The 20,597-nt window shown below is 43.2% G+C and overlaps 1 protein-coding gene across 6 annotated transcripts in view; it reads right to left on the bottom strand.

Annotated features, from left to right (window-relative positions):
* ANO5 (anoctamin 5) overlaps nucleotides 1-20,597 on the bottom strand; it is a 652,338-nt gene that overhangs the window by 551,427 nt on the left and 80,314 nt on the right. For 3 of the 6 annotated variants that reach the window (XM_069623486.1, XM_069623488.1, XM_069623491.1), the window contains exon 2: nucleotides 5,180-5,224. The exons of the other annotated variants lie outside the window; for them this stretch is intronic. In XM_069623486.1, the coding sequence (XP_069479587.1) occupies nucleotides 5,180-5,224 (45 nt within the window). The remainder of the gene's footprint in view (nucleotides 1-5,179; nucleotides 5,225-20,597) is intronic. 6 annotated transcript variants of the gene reach the window in all.

Here is a 20,597-nt window from a genome sequence, read left to right as displayed (position 1 = left end):
CAGGAGTAGGCCTGGCTCCTCGCAGACGGTGTTGAAAAAACAGAACAACAAGGACTCATCCTTCAACTGACCATTGCATTTGAATTCCCAGGCATGGCGAGAAACACGCATGTACACCCACACCAGTTAGGCCTCTGAATAATTAGGCAGAAATGTGTGTAGCTGATCAGGTGAGGGGCTGCGGCCTGGCACAAAGGTCTTTCTTGGGAAGCGAAGCGGAGGTCCTGGAGTGCCAAAACATGAACTAAGATTTAAGACACTAGCGCCCCCCAGAATGATGGCCATTCTATTTGAACTATCATATATGAAGGAAAATAAATCCTAAATCCTTTGGGAACAGGATTGATTAGTGGGACTGTAAATGTACTCTTGGGGAGAGGAACTGATAACTGGGAAAGCGAGAACAACATGGTCTACGTTTCGTGCCAGTGAGAGTCAAGAATGACGCCCATACAGTGGGGAGGGCACAATGGGGGCACCAACGTGTCTGTGATGAGAAAATGGCGGATTTGTTTGTCGGGATCAGACGGACCTCAAAGTTGACTGCTGAGATCATGTTGATAAGCAGGCGTAGATAACGTAATTAGGATTAAATTTAGAGTGGGTTCAGTTGAATGCAACCAAATACCTTGCAGTGTCTCAAGATGGACCAGGACACTACCCACGTGTGGTGGAGGTGGGCAAGAAGACAGCAAAACCATTTGGAAAATGGGCTATATGTAATCATCAGCATGTATATAGGTGGCAGCCAATACGGGTGGGAGATTAACACGGTATATTGAGTGCATCATATGTGATAATTTGTGTTTATAATCCGAGTCTTACATGGAGGATGAGAGCTCTGTGGCAGTGGACTTAATACCATTGTCTCCATTTTTCTTTTGTATACAAAATAAAACTCTTGTCTTTCTCAAAAAAGGGTGCACCTAGCTTTTTCTCTAGTGGGTTGCATTTTCTTGGTCTGATTGCTGGAGAGTTAACCTACACATGTTTTGAAAATGTATACAAAATAATGATGGTTAATTCGTATTTTGTTCATCCTATTTCGGAGAGCAAAATCAGAAAGGGGTCTGCTTGGCTAAGTCAGGAACAGTACTCAATTTTTAATCTGGAGAAAGGTGCTGGTAAAAGCTTTGTATTTTTCATCCCTTTTAAACAGGGTAGCTAAAAGCATTCAATTTCCTTTTCATACGTAGTCATTTGTGGAAGTGGGAGACTGGCAAACAAGGGGGAGACCATGAGGTTAGACCCTAGACAGGGCCACAGTTCTGTACCAGGGAGTCAACAGACCCAGTGGGGGTGTGTTGTGTACGCAGAGGGACTGGGTCCCCCCCAGTAGAAACCAGGAACATTTATTACAGGAAGAGGAGTAAACTCATTGTCAGCAGGATAAATTAGACCAACTGGATTAGCTATGCACACACTGGCATGGAACCCGGGGCCTGGGGAATACCCTAGGATGTAGGCGTGGATGGGGGGGATGGGTGTAGACCAAGGGAGAAAAGGAAGGGTTGGAAAGGGAGTGGGGGTAGTAGAGACAGTGGGGGGGGGGGGGAGGATTGCGCAGAGAGGCACAGACAGAGACACACAGGGAGGGGGCGAGAGAGACAGCGGCACAGGGAGACAGATACTGAGACACAAGGAGAGGGGGACAGGCACAGAGACACAGGGGGACAGAGAAGCAAGCAGGGGGGGCAGAGGCTGAGAAGCCAGGAATGAGGTGGACAAATGGTTGTATACGAATTGTTCGTTTTACAACTGTTCGAATTACAATTGACCTTTTCACAATTGACCGAATTGTGAAGGTCAATTGTAACATATGGGGGGGGGGGAACCCCCCACCCAACGCCAAACCCCCCAAAACCCATTATATATATATATATATATATATATATATATATATATCAATTGTGAAAAGGTCAATTGTGACACTCTAAATTCGGTCAATTGTTCATTCGAACAATTGTAAACGAACAATTTGGGTAATACCGGACAAATAGAGCAGGTTCGGGAGCAAGGGAACCAGGGAGAGAAGGATAAGGACAGATGGATGAATGGTACCTGCTAGAATAGCGTGGGCCTCAGTAGCCTCTGGCCCAAACTCACACGGTCAGCACACCACACGGCCAGCAGCCAAAAAGAAGAGACCGGTTCTCTCTCCACAGGTCTTATATTAGAACATGTGGTTGCTAGGGATACATTTTTTGTGTGATCTCCAGGGAAGGGGAGACCAGGCAACTGGTTTGTTAGGTTGTTGCCAGTGACAGGTTCCAGGGCCAATCTCCTCCCCCCCCCCCAGTCCCATGCCCTCACACCCAGGCAAGTATTTGTTTGGCTGCCGCCAGGACAAGTTGCGTTTGGTTTGTAGGCGAGATGGGATGCAAGGCTGAACACAAAACATTTGCAGGTATTCTGTGGGATTCCCAGGTGATGGGCGTTGAAATTATAAAGTGCATGGCAGTTGGAGCCAAAGGGGAGATTATTTGCTGGACTGGGGAATGGAAGCGGTTCCCAGAAAGGGAGCAAGAGGTCAGGGGCTAGCTTGGTGACTTGCAGAGGGCAGGATAATTACACGGTGTAAATATTCAGTCCTACGCGCCAGATTATACTGGAGCTTGGTTCTGGCTCAAGGGGGGCTGAACAGGTTTTCCAACATGGAGCATTGGCCAGGCCTTTGGAAGGAATGTGATCCCCTCCGTTACTGGCTGTAAGCTGCTTACCTAGGCTGTGGACAGGAAAACGGGTTTTAGTCGAGTCCCCACAGTGGGCAATGTCCAGTTTGCTAGAAACAAACTATAGGGATTATTAAGCTACAAAATACAGTGCGCAGGCAAGGTTGGTAGCATGCAAGCACTTGACAGAACTAAACAGCACAGAAACTGTAGTCTGGGGCGAAATACAGTCCTATGCAGTGCAAGCGAGAAAATACATTTGGGAAACATGACTGTCACAAACAGCCATTTCCACACATTGTTCCGTTATAAGACAAGAACGTTGGACATGTAACAAGGATGCTAGCACCCAACTACCTCTAGCTCCACTTGCGTAGACTTACTGGTTTCACGCTTATTTCAAACTGCATGCAACCAACAATATGACAATGAGATTAAAGTATTGGAATGTTAGGAATTTAGTGGCATCTGTTAAACTGTTCAAGGAATATTTGCAGGTCTTGCTTTGGTTTTCATTGCGTTAGCTTGCAGCACACTGTGGAGAGCGTTAGGACACTGAAAAGGTGTGTGCACAATTCAGCCAGCAGAAAACTAAACTGCTTAACCTCAGGGAATGGAAGCCTGAAAAAGCTCCATGATTTGGAACTGGCGTAAGCAAGGAAGTGGTTGCCTGCAGGTCAGTAGCGAGTCTAGTAAGGAGCACAGCTCAAACTCCCGAAACATTCTACAGCTCAATTGTTCCGATCACTGATCCAAATGTATAGAAACCATCAAAATTCGCATTGTCACATTGGAGGTCCAAACCAGAGTTCTAAGCCACCAACTGGTCCGCATTGCCTAAATTCGAACCATAAGCACCCTAACAAAGTTACATTGTTTTTCTGTTTCCAGCAAAAGCACACTCAAAATTAAAGAATGAACATGACCCAATGCCATGCAGGGGGCTACCTGACCCCCAGTATGCAGTGACCTAACCTCCATCACAGGGCCCACATTTTCTAAAAGGAAAAATAGGCGGAAGTTCAAAATGCATGTGGGACTCCACACACCCGAAATGCTGGTAGTTTCACCCGGACCAGTTTGTTCATGCTTGCGGGGGCTCAGTTGTCATGCCAGATTTGTGGAGTGTCTGCAGGACCTCAGTGGATATGCCAGCAGGAGGACAGGTGTGATGTCTTCTGGAGACCAGGATTATTAAAACTAGTGGAAAAACACTTAGATTGCAATAATTTAACATGCCCATATGTACACAATTTTCCAGTACAAACTGTTTCCGATCAAGTTTATCAAAAAGGGGACATGAATTCCAATGTTTTGATTTGGTAACAGACATGGGGCCTCATTACGATTTGGGCGGTGCAGGTTAAATTCAGCGGTATTATTGGATACCGCCGTATTACTGCACTGCCCAATTATGAGTTGGCGGAAAGTTGGAGGATTCACCTCCAGCTAATAGCTGGAGGTGAATCTGCCAACTCTCTGCCCAATTTAGGCAGAATTACCACAGCGGCAATTCTGCAGAAATGCCCCATGGACTCGAATTAAATGGGGACCAACACTGCCACTTGTAATCCGGCAGTAATATCGGACTAAGTGGTGGTAATGGTAAAACAGTTTGATGGTATCTCGACAGCTATACCGCCAAGATGCCACCAAACTCGTAATGCAGCCCTCTTTTCCACCAATACGTCCAATGTTTTTCAAACTTGTTTCTTCACTGTCCCCCTAATAGAAAAATCCGTTCTACTAGTCAAAAGCCAAAACTTTTCACTTAGCAACGCTCATTTAAATCTTCACAGGCATATTACCAAAAGTGCTCAAGCAAGAGATAAGCGAGTTATAACAATTAACAAAGTAACACCACGGGACCAACACAAAACAAGGCAACACATGATCTTCTAGAGAGTCCACAGTCCAGCCATTATACCCATTAATTAGGACGCATTTTGGTTCCAAGTAAGAAGATGCATTATCGCCAAGTTTACATTACATTGGTTTCCTTATGCGCATATTTATATTTCCGGCATAATGAGGATTTGCCGTTTTGCAGAGGTTTAGGGGAATGTGTGCTTAGCATGGCCTGGAATTCACCATGGTATCTCTATATGCACCCGTTTCCCCCTCCTTTTGGAATACTCAGTAAAGCAAAGTGACATCGTTCTATGGGAATAAAAGCAATGTGATGTAAAAATGTGTGTTTTGTAGTGATGTAAATCACAAATATTGGATGTAATTGGTCACCCAGGCGAGCAAAACGACGGTGCAGGCATTGTGTTCTGTGCTCGATGAACGAAAACGGAAATACTGTGAAATATTTGCCTGGGTAAATTTCTAAACTTATCTCGCATCCTACCGGCACCCCATTGGCAAACACGTGGTATCTCTAGCAAGTCAAGCAGATGTTTCACACACCAATATGAAATGTCACAACTATTCGCCACAGCGACAGACAAATGTAACAAAAAGTGCAGGAAGTAATGAGGGCAACATGGCGACCAGTACTGTACCTGGCGACCCGGGAGTCTTTACGCTGGTGAGAACGGCAATCTCATCTTTAAGGAAAGAAATATCATGTCAAGATTATTTGCCACGGACCATTTCATTTGAACAGGCGTTACAAAAGGATGGTTGAAAAATCACGTAGCTCCCAAAAACAGAAACATGTCTAGTTCAACTTTTTTTTTTTTTTTTTTTGGAATATGCCAAGTAGGGGTAACTATGTCATTCGTTTCAGGCAGCATACGCATTAACTTTGGTTGGCATCAGAGACATGTCCTTTAGTGAAACTGGAGGCGGCTCCTTTAGCTAGTGGTGGGAGAAACACGTGCCCATCAGACAGCAGAGCAGATTCGAGGAATGGAGCCTCTAGTCTGGTAGGATCTCTGATTTGGCAGAAGAGCTGGTGTTCCCACCCAATTATAGGGAAGCTCTGCATGCTAGAATCGGTTTGCAATGTCCTGCTATTAAGATTCTCTGCAGCACAATAGATTATATTCAATTCAGACCAATTTTAGCCCACACAATTCCGCAGAGATACATACAATTCTCAGATAATTGTTCCAGTTAAAGGATCAGAGATCAGAGGGGTTTTGAATGCTTTTCACATCCATCCACCACATAACCCAACCTTTTCCTCACTCTCAAGTCAATCACCATTTTGTACAATTAATAAAATTGGGTAGATTGGGATTTTTACAGAATAAATAGAAAATACCACAATTTCTACATGTTAAAAAGCTTTATTACTGTGCCAAACGACTAGTGTAGTGGTGTTCGAGTACTGAAGCTTGTCTGGAGGGTGTTGTAATATGTGCCTGCTCAGGTTATCCAAAGTGCTCACCCAAAACCTCTACCATTCTCCAGTCTCTCCCACCTTCTCATCCCTGTGGGCCACTCTTTCCTTCTCATCATTTTTCTTTTCTACCCCTCCCAATATTCACAACGCTGTCTGCTTCTATCCCCACCGGAAATCTGCTTCTTTCCCCACCTTAGAAGTTCACCTTTCACCAACTTTGGACACAACTCAGCCACTTTGTTCCCACTCCTCTTTCCAACTATGTGGAACTCTGGTCTGAATTATTGAGTTCAATCGTTTAATCTCCAGCCTCTCCTTTAACCCGTTTAAGCCCTTGTGACATCCCCTTTTTTAGAGACCCTCTCTGGGCTCTGGATGCAGCCACTTTCCTGGCCTCAGAAGCTCCTGCGATAGATCACTTCTCCAGCTCGTGCATTCCTGCTTCAGCCTTAGCTTCTAATTTTTCCAACAGCTCTCGCCAAAGTAGCCTCTTATTCAAACACCCACACGGATAGGCAGAGACTGTGTGCTTTAAAGGGCTTTGCATCTTCCCAATGTATTGGGTTCTTCATGCATCTTACCAATGTATGTGGTTCTTCGTGAGGGACTGCACCAGGGAAATGGAACTATCAAGGGGATGTGGTAGGCTCCCACTAATCAGGTGATTATGATAGGATATTTTATTTCTATCACGCTCATACACAAGTGTTTCAGAGCGCGAGTGGGTAGGAGTTTGATAGTGCATCACTCAAGAATATGCCCATTGCTGGCAATTCCTCTCTGTACCTCTGATGGGATCCACAATAAAGTGGAACCCACAACAGTGCGTGTTTGATAATTTTCTGGTTTGAGAAGTGGAATGACATTAGTTTTGTGTCAATGAATATTCTCTTGTGGACTTTGGTCTGGCTAGTGAGAAAGCTGCAGGTTCTTTAATATGGGGAGGGGGAGCACATATCCTTTTCATGTTGCGGCCCAATTACACTCTGACTGGGAATAAGTGAGGCTAATCAGGGGGATCCTTTTCACCACAATCCCGGGCCTATCATCCGCTAGCTCATGGTGGATCCCGGCCATCTTGGACAGCACACTAGATGTCCCCATAGCTCAACAGGGGAGGTTGTCACATTTCTGAAGTGTTAATGAATATTATCGTGTTTTATTTTGCCTTATGAATTGCATCGGAGAAGAAAATGTAGCCTCAAATTGAGAAATGGAAAAAGTAAACACAATCAAAAAGGAGGACCACCACATGTGATCATTCTAGATGATGGTCAAAACTGTTCTGAAATTGTAGAAGACCTGACCAAAAAGCGAGAATTCCACCCATCCTGCAAACAGTCTGCTGACTCAGGCCCAGGCCGGAGAGTTCGTGGCAAGTTAACAGAGACTCATTTTAAAAGGAGAGGTCTTTTAAAGTATATTTTGTGGTTAAGAGCATGGGTGTGGTCCAAGACTGTGTATGTAGTTTGAAGCTATAAATATACAAGTTCTCATTAAACAAGAAGGATTTCATCATCCTCCGAAAGACAGATTTTTTTTTAAAACAAATAATTCAGCTAACACGGTTACTGAACGTGATCTTTCGTAAACTTCACAATTATGTATAAATTTGAAATCCGAAGTTGGCATTATTCCAATAAATGCAAACTACACAGAGTGTGGTCATTTTCGTGCTACAATAGCTTCATTAGACAGGAGATTATCCTCACTCCTGTTAGGAAGTGACTGACCATTGAACAAGGCCTTGCATTGACCAGTACAGGATCCCATTAGCAGGGACCATCTGCCAGTCTATGCTGGCAGAACCCATGGGTGGAGTAATGGATTGGCATATAGATGTAACGCTTTGAATATATAATCAGTATTAGATTGGCTTTGAGAACAGGAATCCCGGCAAAAAATATACCAGGTTTAACGGATCTATGAAGGTTTCCCTACTATTTTGTCCAGAACTATATTATTTTCTTTCCACAAAAACAGGGGCCATCAATGCACCCCTCATTCCCTCTGCACCTTTTCTATATTCCCAACCCAAACCCCATCTATACTTTTGTGATAAAGCAAGTGGTATAAAATGTGGAAACACAAAAAAAAAATTAACAGACATTTAATTTGCTAAAAGCGGGTAATACCAGTTGAACAAGCTCTAGTTCCGCCCAGTTTTAATAGAGCCAGTTGCAAATCCTCCCAAGAACTGGCACATTTGGGATATTGCCAGGTGCCTGCTCTCACCACTAGTGAGGGGAAAAGGACAGGCCCGTCGCTATCGGGGCACTACCTGCTTGTGTTAGCCAATCAGAGACATGCTTGCCTAAGAAAGCCCGCTGGCCAGAAATGTCCAAGTGTATAAAAGGCTGCCTAACCTTTGCTACAGCAAAGCATAGCCTAGTTCGCCATACTTTCTATAACAAGGGTGAAAGTGTGTTTAAAGCAAGAGCAAGTACAACAATATGACCCCTAAATGGGAAGGAGATCGCATTTTCTCAGTCTACTTCATAATGCAAGACTGCTGCAAAGGGGCGGATATGCATCATTTCCTCCTTCCTCTCACCCAGAAACTAGATAACTACTCAGGACACCATCAAAAGGTGCACTAGTACCTGTATTAGTTATGAGTTGTAAGGAGTAGTATGCACATCGTTCCTTGAAAAAGACATTTATATAAAAGGAACTGTAATAATATATATAGCGCTTAATAAGAATATATAGCACTTTACTAAATGTGATGCCATTTTTTGTTGTTGTTGCCAGCAGTAATATGGTACACACTTATACTGGCAACACAAAAATAACTATAACATGTGAATATGTTGTTGGTGGCATGCAAAGTATAGAATTTATAACACAGCAAAGCCCAGCTTGAAGCTTGAAACTGCAGAGAATAAAGTGCACCAATTTATCTGTGATGCTATATATATACTACATTAATCATATAACTGACTAACTTAATTAACATTTACTAAACACTAATTGTAACATTATAATGTAGTCTCATGTGCAAAAATACATATTTTGGTAGCACTGATATTATTTGTTTTTAAAAGTACACTGGCATCAATTTTTTTTTCTCTCTTTCTGTGTTTAGTTTGCAGAAATCAGAAAGCATGCATGGCAGGAAATAAAATTGAAACAGTTGCTCAGTGAAGCAAGGATCTGATTGTATAAAAGTGATGGGTGGTTCTGAAAACATGATTTTAACCTGATTGGAGTAGTGTCTGCAGGCAATATATCACTAGATTCCCCAATATAACAAGGTATGGTCACTAAAATAATATGAGGCCAAACCCAATCTAAATGCAAGGCTAATTTACCACCAAACTACTGCTCATATTTTGACAGTAAGAACATACCACCAAACCCCAAATTTACCCCAATAAGACAAACATATCCTACAGAACACTATACAAAATATTTTGGGAAATGTTTGTGATTTTTTAGATATTCTACTTGATAATAACTAGGAAGGCATTTTCTGGCAGGGGAATGGTTTTGTAAACAAATAAGGACCTGCCACCACGGTGTTTAATGCCTGCCAACAAAGAGCATTTACAAGAGGGCAGTAGTTCTAGTATGTGTGCTGTACAGGTTTTTCCATTTTGTGAAATGTCAGCCATTTGCTTTTTTTTTTCTGCCAAAACGCTTTGCAACTGTATTCTACGTGCGAGGTCACGGGTTGAATGCTGAAATACTAACACAGACAGGAATGTCAAACGGTGCAGCAATACATTGTTTTTCTCTCTCACCAAGTCCTTGATGTCGAGCAGAAGCTGCATCTAATCAGTAGTCCAGGTGCCGGTTTGTCTTGCAAGCGCTGCTGTAAAAGGCAGTTAAACATGAATTATATTCTCCTAGCGGTGCTCCTTCACGGAGAGTGGTATTTTCTGTTTCAGAACTATCTGACCCTTAGCTCATGAGCTGAAACACAGAGATAACGTCGTAAGGAATGTCTCCCTGCTAAAACCACAATATCCTTGCCAAACCAGAGCTCCATGTTCCTCATAACAGAAAGCTGTCTCTGCTGCCTTTGCTAAAATAACTGTTTAGGCCGAATGAAGACTTGTCATAACGTATCATAATTGTCAATCACTGAACCCTAGCCTGTATGACATGTATGAGGGCGGGTCGAATTGCCTTAACAAATGATATGTCTAATGTATATATATTGCTGCTTGAGCGCTGTTTGCTCTCTCTCGCGTCTCAGGGTGTTTGGGCACACACGTCGTGAGGCGTTGAGACCCAGTCAGCCGACGAGAATACTTTGAAATAAACCAGACTTGTTTGGAAAACAAACCTCGGGTCTGACGTGTCATTTTAGTATATGGTTATTGTGCCTTAGTTTCCATATGCGGTCTTTATGGCCTAGCATGAAGGTTGGAAAAGGGAAAATGCACAAGAGGATATGGATGTAGAGGAAGCAGCTTTTTACCACCAAGTTAATATGAAGTGTTATGGACAGTTTGGAGTCCAACAGGCAACCAATATGTTTTAATGTATTAGAAGGGGTAGGTGGAGGGCCCAAGGAATGATGCATGGGGAACTAGGGTGAAAAGAAATAGGGCTAGACGTACGAAGGATAGATGGAAGAAGAGTGCAAACTCTATCAAGTATAGAAAGAAAATCAGAGCCACTGCTCCTTTCACTCTCTAACCCACTTACCTTTTCTTCTACCTGTTGTCATCACACAATTATTTTCGATAATCCAATGTGGTTCTTTATTCCATATCCTTTCCTCTTTCATCCCTTTATTCTTGCTTTCTGTTGTATCTTATTTCACACCATATCATCTCTTTTTTAACTCCCTCATTTTAACTTGAAGAGAATCAAAGAGTTCAGTAAATAAAATGTGAAATTTGACAGCTAAATAATATTTGCAAAAGATGTGTAAGGTCAAAGTAATTTCTGCTTGTTGCATTGCAGTATTGGTTATTAATGTTCTTTTCTACAGGCAAAATGGGTTACTTGTAATTAATGCAATGCAACAGATGATTTTTAAGAGAGGGTATTTTACTCTCTATTTTTTTAAATTAGGGAGTAAAATGATTTTTGGGGGACTAAAAATGTAAGTGGATTTCCCAATGGGAGTATTTTAGAAGCGAGTAAACATGTTTCAGCTGGAAATGTTCTAGTAATAATTATTTCTTCACACCCAATTATGCACGTTTACTTTTTCCGATCAGGCAATAATAGTGGTAGTAGTTTCTTCCAATGGTACTATATGCACTATTGGGCCAAACATATCCATAGGTGTCCCTTCACCACAATGAGGTCCTGTGCAGCAGTCTGACTGGAAGAGATGCATCTTATCTTCCTGTTAGCAGGTCAACCCCAATGTGCCCTGTGGATGGGCACAGAACAGAGCTCTCCTCTGCTTTGGACACTCAGGGCCTGATTCACAGAGCATTTTCCTATGGGATTGCACCATTATAAAACGCTTCTTTGAATCAGGCCCTTGGTCTTCACCTCTCCCAACTGAGATCCAATGAATTATTTCTCAGGTGTTTTTTCCCAAACTGAATCAAAAAAGCAGGGGGAGTCACCCCCCCCCCCCTCCTTCTATTAAAAGAAAAATGTCCACTCGTGATTGGTGAAAACCAAGCCTGTTTTTAGGGGTCCAACCCCAGTTTGTGAGGTGAGTGGTCTTCGCCTATTGACATCATACCCAAAGTGCTTTGTGTTAAATGTAAGTAGCAGGGGACAGGAAGAAGGAGTTAATACAAATTGAAACAAGATTGTGGAATCCTCCTGCAGTTATGCGGAGCTCCCTCCATCTACACTTTCTCTGACCCCCTCCCTCGTCAATAGCATTGAAGGCCCTTTTGGTATGCAACACCCTGGTGTGAGGCTAGTCCTTTTAGGGGTAGGTGTGCAACTGGTTAACTGTTTCCCAGGCCAGATCCTGCTGGAAGGTGGACTTGGTGGAGATGTTTGTTTGTTTATTTTATTTATTATGCGCACCAGACCCGAAGGTATTAGGGCACCGAAGGCATAAAGAGGGTTGTTCAGCTTAGGTTACAATGCTGTAAGGTGTATGTTGAAATACATTCCATTACAATACGTCAAGAGTATGAAACTGTAAGGCGACACATACATGCAGTTTATACATATTAGGCAAAAACATCAGGACCATTTCGTACAAAGAGCAGATATCAACAGATGGTGTAGGTAACATTATGTAAATAAGTCGATAACAGCAGGTGTAGGTAGGGACTAGTTAGGTTAGTTGTCGTTTTCCTTGATCCATTGGATGAGGTTAGATCTGAAGCGTGGGTAGGGTAGGTCTTCCCTTAAGGAAGGTGGGCGTGAGTTCCAATTCCGAGCGGCTTTAACCTGGAAACTACTACCACCTGTTTTAGTGTGTTTGAATCTGGGCACTATGAGGAGGTTAGCTGTAGCTGTTCTAGAAGGGCGGGTTGGAGGATCGTTTCATAAATCTAGATGCAAGGTATTGTGGGCGGCTTGGTGTAAACATTTGTGCGTTAGGGAGACTGTTTTGATGAAGATTGTATCTTTAATGGAAAGCCAATTGACAGATCTTCTCAGGTCAGATACGAGGGCTTTCTTGGGAATGTTTACGGCTGCTCTCAGGGCGTTGGTTTGTAGGAGCATTGCCAGACCTCACAAAGGACCTAAGGAGAGGCATAACCATCTAGTCTCCTGCCCTTTCACTCCGCAGGGCCTGGCTGTCTGACAAGAATACACATAACCATTCCACAGCGGATTGATGTGGCTGTAATACGTATGTGAGAGAAGCTAGCCACCATAGCCCAAATCAAGTCATGGCTTATATTTAAAACTCACAACGGCTACCAGGATGGTAACTCTCGTAGTTCTGTGATTTTGGGAACAGGGCTGCATATCGAATGCAGCCCCTGCTCTGCAATGACACGGCTGTCACTGCAACTGTCAGAAGGCTACTGATTTACTCCAGTGTACAATGCTTTTGGCAACGAGTTTGTGAAAAGGGGCGTAGGAGAAGCAGACTACCCTCTGAGAGAGAATTAATTGCATCATTTTATGCAGAATAAAAATCAACAAAGCCAGGGCTTCGACACCCTACATGCCGTTTTCTTGTTCCTTTCCCAATTCATTATAGGAGTGAAAAGAGTCAGCTCTCCATCCAGGCTCTGTGCTGAACCCCGCTCCACCATTTACCTCACTCTTGGACTCGAAGGCATTTCTCAAGTAGCCAGTAACTCTAGGGTGACTGAGCTACATACTCGTCTTGGGCTCACTGCAGTTACCTAAAACGCCGAATGTACGAAGTGCATTGTAAATAAGACAAAGATAATAAAAGCAGACGATGTTGTGAAAGGGCTGGAGAGTTATGAAGCTTCCTTCTATCAGCTCAATGGTGGACTCTGGGCACCCAATAATGTCAACTTTTAACGTGTTCAAAGAGCAGCAGCCACGTCGTTCAGGGAGTGCTGCCAACCTCTTGTTTGTAATTGTGGAGACATGATTTCGGAGCTCGCCGTGGCAGAGCCAGGTTGTTCGGAATAAAGAATCGTTTAAAGCAAGGACACAACTTGGATATGGAGACCATTGTTGTTTTTCTGCGCTCATTTCACGCAGCCTGCTTTGCAGTTACTAGATTTGATTTCGTTTGTGAAAAGTTTTAGACGATATGTTAAAAAGATCAAAGCAGACAGACACACCAAACCCAATACAAGATGTACCAGGACAGAGCTATAAATAGCCACTGACCAAACCTTGGTGCTCCAGTTTGCAAGAAAAGTGAAGATTACAGATGGAAACGTGTGTGTGTGGTTTCTTTCAGTATGCATTTTAAAAAGCAGATGAAAGTGACATTTTATTTTAAATCGGACATGATACGACAGGAAGTTTGTACCCAACGCCACCCTAGATTACTTCACCAACATCAACCAAAGAAACATATACATATACATAATGACAGACTATTCTTAAAAATAACCCAATCCAAAAGGGTGGCATACACCGAAGCAACTGCAGAAAAAAAATATTGTAACCATGCATGTTTCTTAGGTAGTATTTTTTTTTTTTTGGGAGGACAATAAGCTGTTTGCATGGTATGCTGCACGAGTTTGACCTCGCTGAACAGTTTGGCAGATTAGAATCCACCAATGCAAGCAGCCCTTTCGAATCCTTTCCTAGAGGCGAGGGTTACATCACCCAAAAAAAAGAAATAGGATAGTGTCCGTGTGGGCAACAGTTACTGGAACAGTACAGTACTAAATTTCCCTTTTAAATATTTTGTTGCATTGTTGTTTCTAGGAGGATTTCTTTTTTTTTTTTTATACATCAATCCAGGAGGCATGTTTACAGCCAGACAACCTACCTAAGCCTGGAGTCATTTTAGGAATGTTGGGATGGTGTGGGTATGTATATAATTTTGGGATGCTGTTGGTGGATAACTCTTCCCTGGAACAGAAGCACTTCAGCATTATCTCTTTAAATGGTATTTTCCCTGAGAAGTGTGTCATTAAGTGGTGTATCGTTTAATGTAGGTTCAGGTAGCAAACGGGATACAAATTTGGATTTGCGTTTTATATAGTAAAATCCTAGCTCGGAAGCAAGATGGCGCTGTACATGACATTGAGTGGAACATATGAGGTAAGGATGGGCGTATGTGTCAATGGATGTTCCAGCCATGGGGGCAGGTTGATCTGGGAATGCAAGGAGCTTAGGTGAAAAAGGAAATGACTAGGTAACATGCTGCACTGTTCATTTTTTAAACAGCCATTAATTGGCAGACTCGCTTCGTTTCTTTACTCTCAGGAAACTGTCCAATCTTACAGAAATGACTACCACTGTGCTGTTTAAAGTCAATAGATTGAGTCACAAAGAAGTTAAATACAACAGCAAAACTTTTTTTTTTTTTTTTAAAGGTCATTAATTGCCACAAGGATAGAACTCTGTACTTCTGCCCCCGTAAATAATGGGATTGTGCATTGATGGAAGCAGCATGGTGCTGCATTAAGCAAACACGGAAATTGTGAAGGTAACTTTTGAACAATGCTGGAGAAATGCCAGGAGTGGGAGGTTGGGGATTAATGCAGCTTGACAAAGCGTGTGCTTAGTTGGAGTGCCCCATGAAACCATTAGTACAAAAGAAGCATGGGGGTGCAAAGTCAGGGCTACGGCATGCAATGTTGTAGAAGCCTGCGAAATGGGCCCACCTGAGGAGTAAAGAACTTTATCTGCCGCAGTATCATTGTTCGCATCAAACTGAAAGGCCAGATCAAGTGTGTTGCATGAGAAAACGTGAGGATTACAAGTGGGAAATTGCAGAATACGTTAAGAATTCAGTTTAAGATGATGGAGAAGGCTTTGGAAATTCTTTAATGTTCTAAACCTGTACCTGTACCAGGTGGATGGCTTCTTGGTGTGAAATGGCCAGAGACCTGACCCAATGAAGCGGAAATGGGGACCCCTCTCATCCGGGGGGATGGAAGGCCTCCCAGCTTTTTCACCCGAGCCTGTCCTGCCCTAGTGGTGGAGTGTGGGAGTTGGTAGGGCACCAGTTTCTCTCACTTCTGCATGCGCCTGCATTTTTTTAAAAAATGAGTGCCATCTTCAAGCTACCAATTCCATCATTCTACAGGATACAGACCTACAGTTTATCTTCAGCACGGCATAGGTGTGGTCCGCTCAGTGAAGCAGTTATCCCCGTACTATATGAACCACAGATATTCAATTTACCTGCAATGAGACAGCAGCGAGATCTACAAATCAAAGCCGCAAATCGCAATACAAAAACTGGAACACTAATTGTGCTGCAAGTGGGCCACCATTGCTAAAAAACAGGTGACCTGTGCTATAAAAGTAGCCGGGTGTCTAAAGCCCATTTTAGGTCTTTGCTTACAAGTAATCCCACCCCTGGTGTGAAGAAATACAGCAGTTGTTTGGGGAACCAGCTGATGGAGTGAGGCAAAGGAGAGGGAAACTGCAGAATAAAAAGGGATGCAGGAAACAGGAAGGCGTGGGTTGTCGAGTGATATTGGGAGGAGAAGTGAGAGGAGGACCACCACCATTCGGAAGGACGGTCAGAGGAGCATGAATGAGGATTGATGAATGAGAAGTTATTGGGTGGTGAGAGAAAGTGGTACTTTGGTGTGAATGTGTGCATGCAAGGATTAAGAGTGAAACTAGTAGAGTAGGGAGTACATGAGAAGGTGACTGGGACATTGAAAAGAATTGCGGGAGAAGGTGTGGGTGGAGTATAAGGGTACTAGTATGATGGGAGAGTAGTGGTAGAAAGTGGTGGGGCATTAAAAAGTAAAGAGCACATTTGAGAGACAGATGGGAAGAGAGCAGCACAGGAGAGTGGGAAGAAAGGAGAGGAAGGAAAGAGCTTCAGAGCAAGAAGTACAAGGGCTAAAAGGGAAAGGACAGAGTGTGGCCTGCATGCCTGGAAGGCACCACATCTTGTACAACATATACTGTGGGACCTAGGTTAGGATTCTCCTATATTGCATTCAGAGGGATTTAGATAGAAAAGGTTTTTGCCCTTAGGCCAACAAGATCAGATAGAATTTTAGACAGTAGTGGGTACTGCTCTCTAGAGATCATTCTCGGGTTGAGAGGTGCCTGGACTAGGGAGGGAACAACCCACACTACACGAGAGAGACAGACTGTCCTTAGCAAGCCCATTTTCAAATTCTCCAATACCACAGTGCGCCTTAGACTAGATGCTCAGGGAACGATGACTGAATCCATCAGTCAGAATTACAGTGTAAAACATGGATGTGTAACAGCACCTTTGCTATACAATTCATTTGTATTTGATCTCCCGGTTTCCTTTGCGTTAGTCCAGAATTGTCCCCCTATAAATGGCACAACAAATTGCACAGTGCTGGCATATGCAGACGATGTAATAATCCTAGATCACAAGTTTAGTGGCTACAGAGATCGGCGGAAGTACTGTGTGCCTATGCAGACACCAAAGGCCCGATTATCAAATCGCGATAAAACCTTATTGATGCTTTTTGCTGGCAAAAAGATTGCAAGATTATATATTTTTATTCGGGCCGCTGCAATTACATATAACGCCCAGTAAAAATACATCAGGGTGGAATTTGACTCGTGTGGAGGCTATAACACCTGTATTCAGATACGCATGAGGAAGGCGGTGCAGTTGACTGCTTTAATATGCCAATTCACTAAAAGAAGAGGTGGGTATACACTGTGGAGTGCCCGTCAACTCTAAATGCAGTGTATGGTACCTCCGGTGATATACAGGCTTGAATCTCTGATTGCGATTGAGCCGAAATGGCTACTATTAATTGAGGGAAGGTTTTGGAGGAAGCTATTAGGGCTCCCTACTTGAATGCCCATGGCAATAATTAGGCTGGAACTGGGCATTCTATCATTGAAAAGATTGGTGCTAAAAAAACAAAAAAAAAAAACAAACAAAAAAAAAAAGCACAATTGTAGGTTAAGATGCTCAATTCACCATCTAATACACTCCCGAGTAGCATGGGCGAAGAGGAAGTCCGATACCATCAGAACTCACTCCTCAGGAAGAGCATGAATACCCTTTTCAATGATATAGGGTAGACACCCAATTGGGGAGCTGATTATACCAGCATGAAGTTTTCGCTGGTATATACATTATGTATATTGTATTTTGTCCGTTTACCATCTTATGTTAAACACCAGGACCCTACAAGTTTTTCCTGTGCCCTATGGAACATGTATATACACACTTCCTGTATGGATTTTTGCATTATGAGTTGCTGCCAAATGTTTGGAGTTCATGGTCAAAAGCACCCTTGCTGAGCTCATTCCTTAAATCACTGTATTACTAGTCTGTGCACTTATTATGAACTGAATGTCTGCGAGTATGCATTTCATTAATTACCTTATGTTTTCCTTTTAGAAATGTGTTGTTTTATCATGGGTAACGTTTTTTTCAAAACGATATCACAATAAATAAAAACATTCTCCAGTTAAAAACCTTGCACTTTCTTCTAGAGAGGTCATCATTGACATGATGGTGGGATGTCTTCAGTGTTGACAGGCTACATGTGAGATCCCAAATTAGCCTAGAAAACAAAAATGTATTCTTGCAAAGATAGTTAAAAAAAATAAGTTATCTATTGATGGATTGTACAAGATGTTCTAGGCAATTGCTAGAATGAGAAAAATGCCACACTGCAGAAGTGTAAACACTGGAAGTTAATTAAAAGTAAACAATCATAAACACTGATCTCAGTAGAGACAAAAGCACTGTATGCAGAAGGGATCTTGAGAGATTTCTTCAAAAGGGGGTGTAGTATCCGATACACTGGTCTTGAGGAGTTTCAGAGTTGAGCCTCTGTATAGAAATAGCTACTTCTGATCCAACTAACCTAAATATTCCTGTGGTCCGTCACCTTCTTTCTGCCAAATAGAGAGCCTAACTAATTGGTACAGTTCAGGAAGAAGAGACAATAACATTGTGAAAAGGAACACTAGGAATGTAGTATACCCTCTCTAATAAAAAAATAAAAATAAAAAAATGTACACAATATCCTGACTTAACCATCCCTCCCAATAATAACATGCAACATGCTGGGCCTTCCATACAGCCCTGCACGACTGCTGAGTGCACATGCGCCAATCTCTTTCAAATGATTACAAGTTCCTTTCCCCTCAAACTGCGGTAAGCCCTTTGCCTCGGTTTTTCCGCTATCGTTGGGGGTGTGGGAAAGAGTATAAAGCAAACGTTCTGCAAGTGTGCCATACTCAACGAAATATAAATATTGGGAATACATATCTAGTGAGTAATATCAATATGATGGTGGTTCACACCCAGCTATTCGAGTCTAGGATGGACTTGCCCATGGCCCTTCATTTTTTTTTTTTTTTTTCATATTTCAAAATATTTTTATTGGCATTTTGAGATTTGCATTACATCAGTGTCAAGTTCCCTTCCTACTGATTATCTCCGCCATTCTGCAGTTTTAATACGTAGTCGATTAGTTCACACAGGACAAACTAACATTAAATAAACAAACTGTCTTCATGTTCAACGATTATGGAGTCTATATCGCCTTGTATCAAGTTGGTGGCCTGTCCATGTCCCTGTAGGTGGGGGACGGGTGGGGTTGGTATTCTTTCCCTTTGTGTCACGTCTCCCCCTTTTCTTCATTGTGCGCTACACATTTCTTGCGGCTGAGCGCCACTCATCGCATTACTTCACGGGGGCATGTCGTCAGATGGTAGGAACATGTCTCTCACCACGGCTTTCCATGCCTCAAATTTAGGGTTGGTGTCCCCATCACCCCCAACAGTCCCAGTTCCCCAGGCTTCCGTCTCTGCAGCCGTCCATCGCTCCATTTCCCTTTTCCATCTCATGTATTGTGAGCCATTTTTTTTGATTTTGCTATCTCCCCTTTTGCTAGTATGCATGCCATGTCCATCACCTGGACAATATGTTTTATTTTGCTTAGTCTGGGGTATGTGCCCAGCAGACACTCCTTCATTGTCCATTCATATCGGCTTACTCCGCCCTTCTCGCATGCCTGTTTGACGTTGGCCCAAAGACTGCCCACTTTTGCACACTCCCAAAACATGTGTATCAGACCTGCTTCATCGCTAGTGCACCATGGGCAGTGTGCCTCTGCCTGCCGTTTGAAGCTTGCTACCCTTTTTGGGGTCATGTACGTTCTATATAGCACGTTTGCTTGGATTAGCCTGAACCTGGCGTTTCTGGACACTGACTTTGGGAATTTCAGTCCTCTCTCCCACTCATTGTCTGATAACTCCTCACCAATGTCAGTCTCCCATTTGGTCCTTAACGTGACTCCACGGGGGTTGGGCAAATCGTTTAGCTGCGCATAGATTCTCGACACTGGCCTCCACCCGTCGCTCAGGTTGTACATTTCTGTCACTAGGGGGGGTCGTTGCTAGTTCCTCTGGCCAGCTGTCCCATCTCTCCTTAGCCTCGTGTCTGAGTTTCTGATACCATAAGAATTGCCCCATTGGTAGACCCTCCATCTCGTGCAGTGATTCCAGGTCCCTAAATTCTCCCTCCTCGTACATGTCTCCCCAAGCGTATATACCCAGTCCCTCCCATTGCCTAAGTATGTTAACCTCAGCTGGTGTCGTTCTCATGTCCGCCATTATTGGCAGTTCAGGGGAGTAGGGATTCTTCAGATGTGTGATGGTTTTGACTCTTTCCCATACCAGTCTATCCAGTTTGGCCAGTGAGGGAGCTCCTCCGGTACGATCCGGGGGCGCCCATATTATCTCTTTGAGGTACATGGGTTTGACAAGTTCACTCAGTAGGCCGGTTTCATTGGTGTCCTCATCTGACAGCCATTTAGTGACGTGACTGAGTTGGGCCGCCAAGTGGTACCTTTCAAAGTCCGGGAGCTGTATGCCTCCCTTATCATGGGGGAGGGTTAAAATATTCAATGTCAGTTTGTGACGTGCTTTTCCCCATATGAAGTCTCTGATCTGGGCTTCTAACTTTCGGAAGAAGGGTGGCCTGATGTAGTGACAGATGGTTTGGAAGAAGTATAGGTAACGTGATAATATAATCATTTTTGCTATCGATGCCCTTCCCATCATTGAGAGCGGTAACTTTGACCAAAATTTCATTGAGTTGTGGAGCCCTTGCGATACCGCCTGTGTGTTCTGCTCGTGTGCGAGTTCAGGTG

The sequence above is a fragment of the Ambystoma mexicanum genome, chromosome 11 (genome assembly GCF_040938575.1).
Source record: "Ambystoma mexicanum isolate Mex_15411 chromosome 11, UKY_AmexF1_1, whole genome shotgun sequence".
NCBI classification, from domain to species: domain Eukaryota; kingdom Metazoa; phylum Chordata; class Amphibia; order Caudata; family Ambystomatidae; genus Ambystoma; species Ambystoma mexicanum.
Note: the sequence above shows the minus strand (reverse complement) of the source record. Positions and strands in the feature narration are given on the sequence as shown.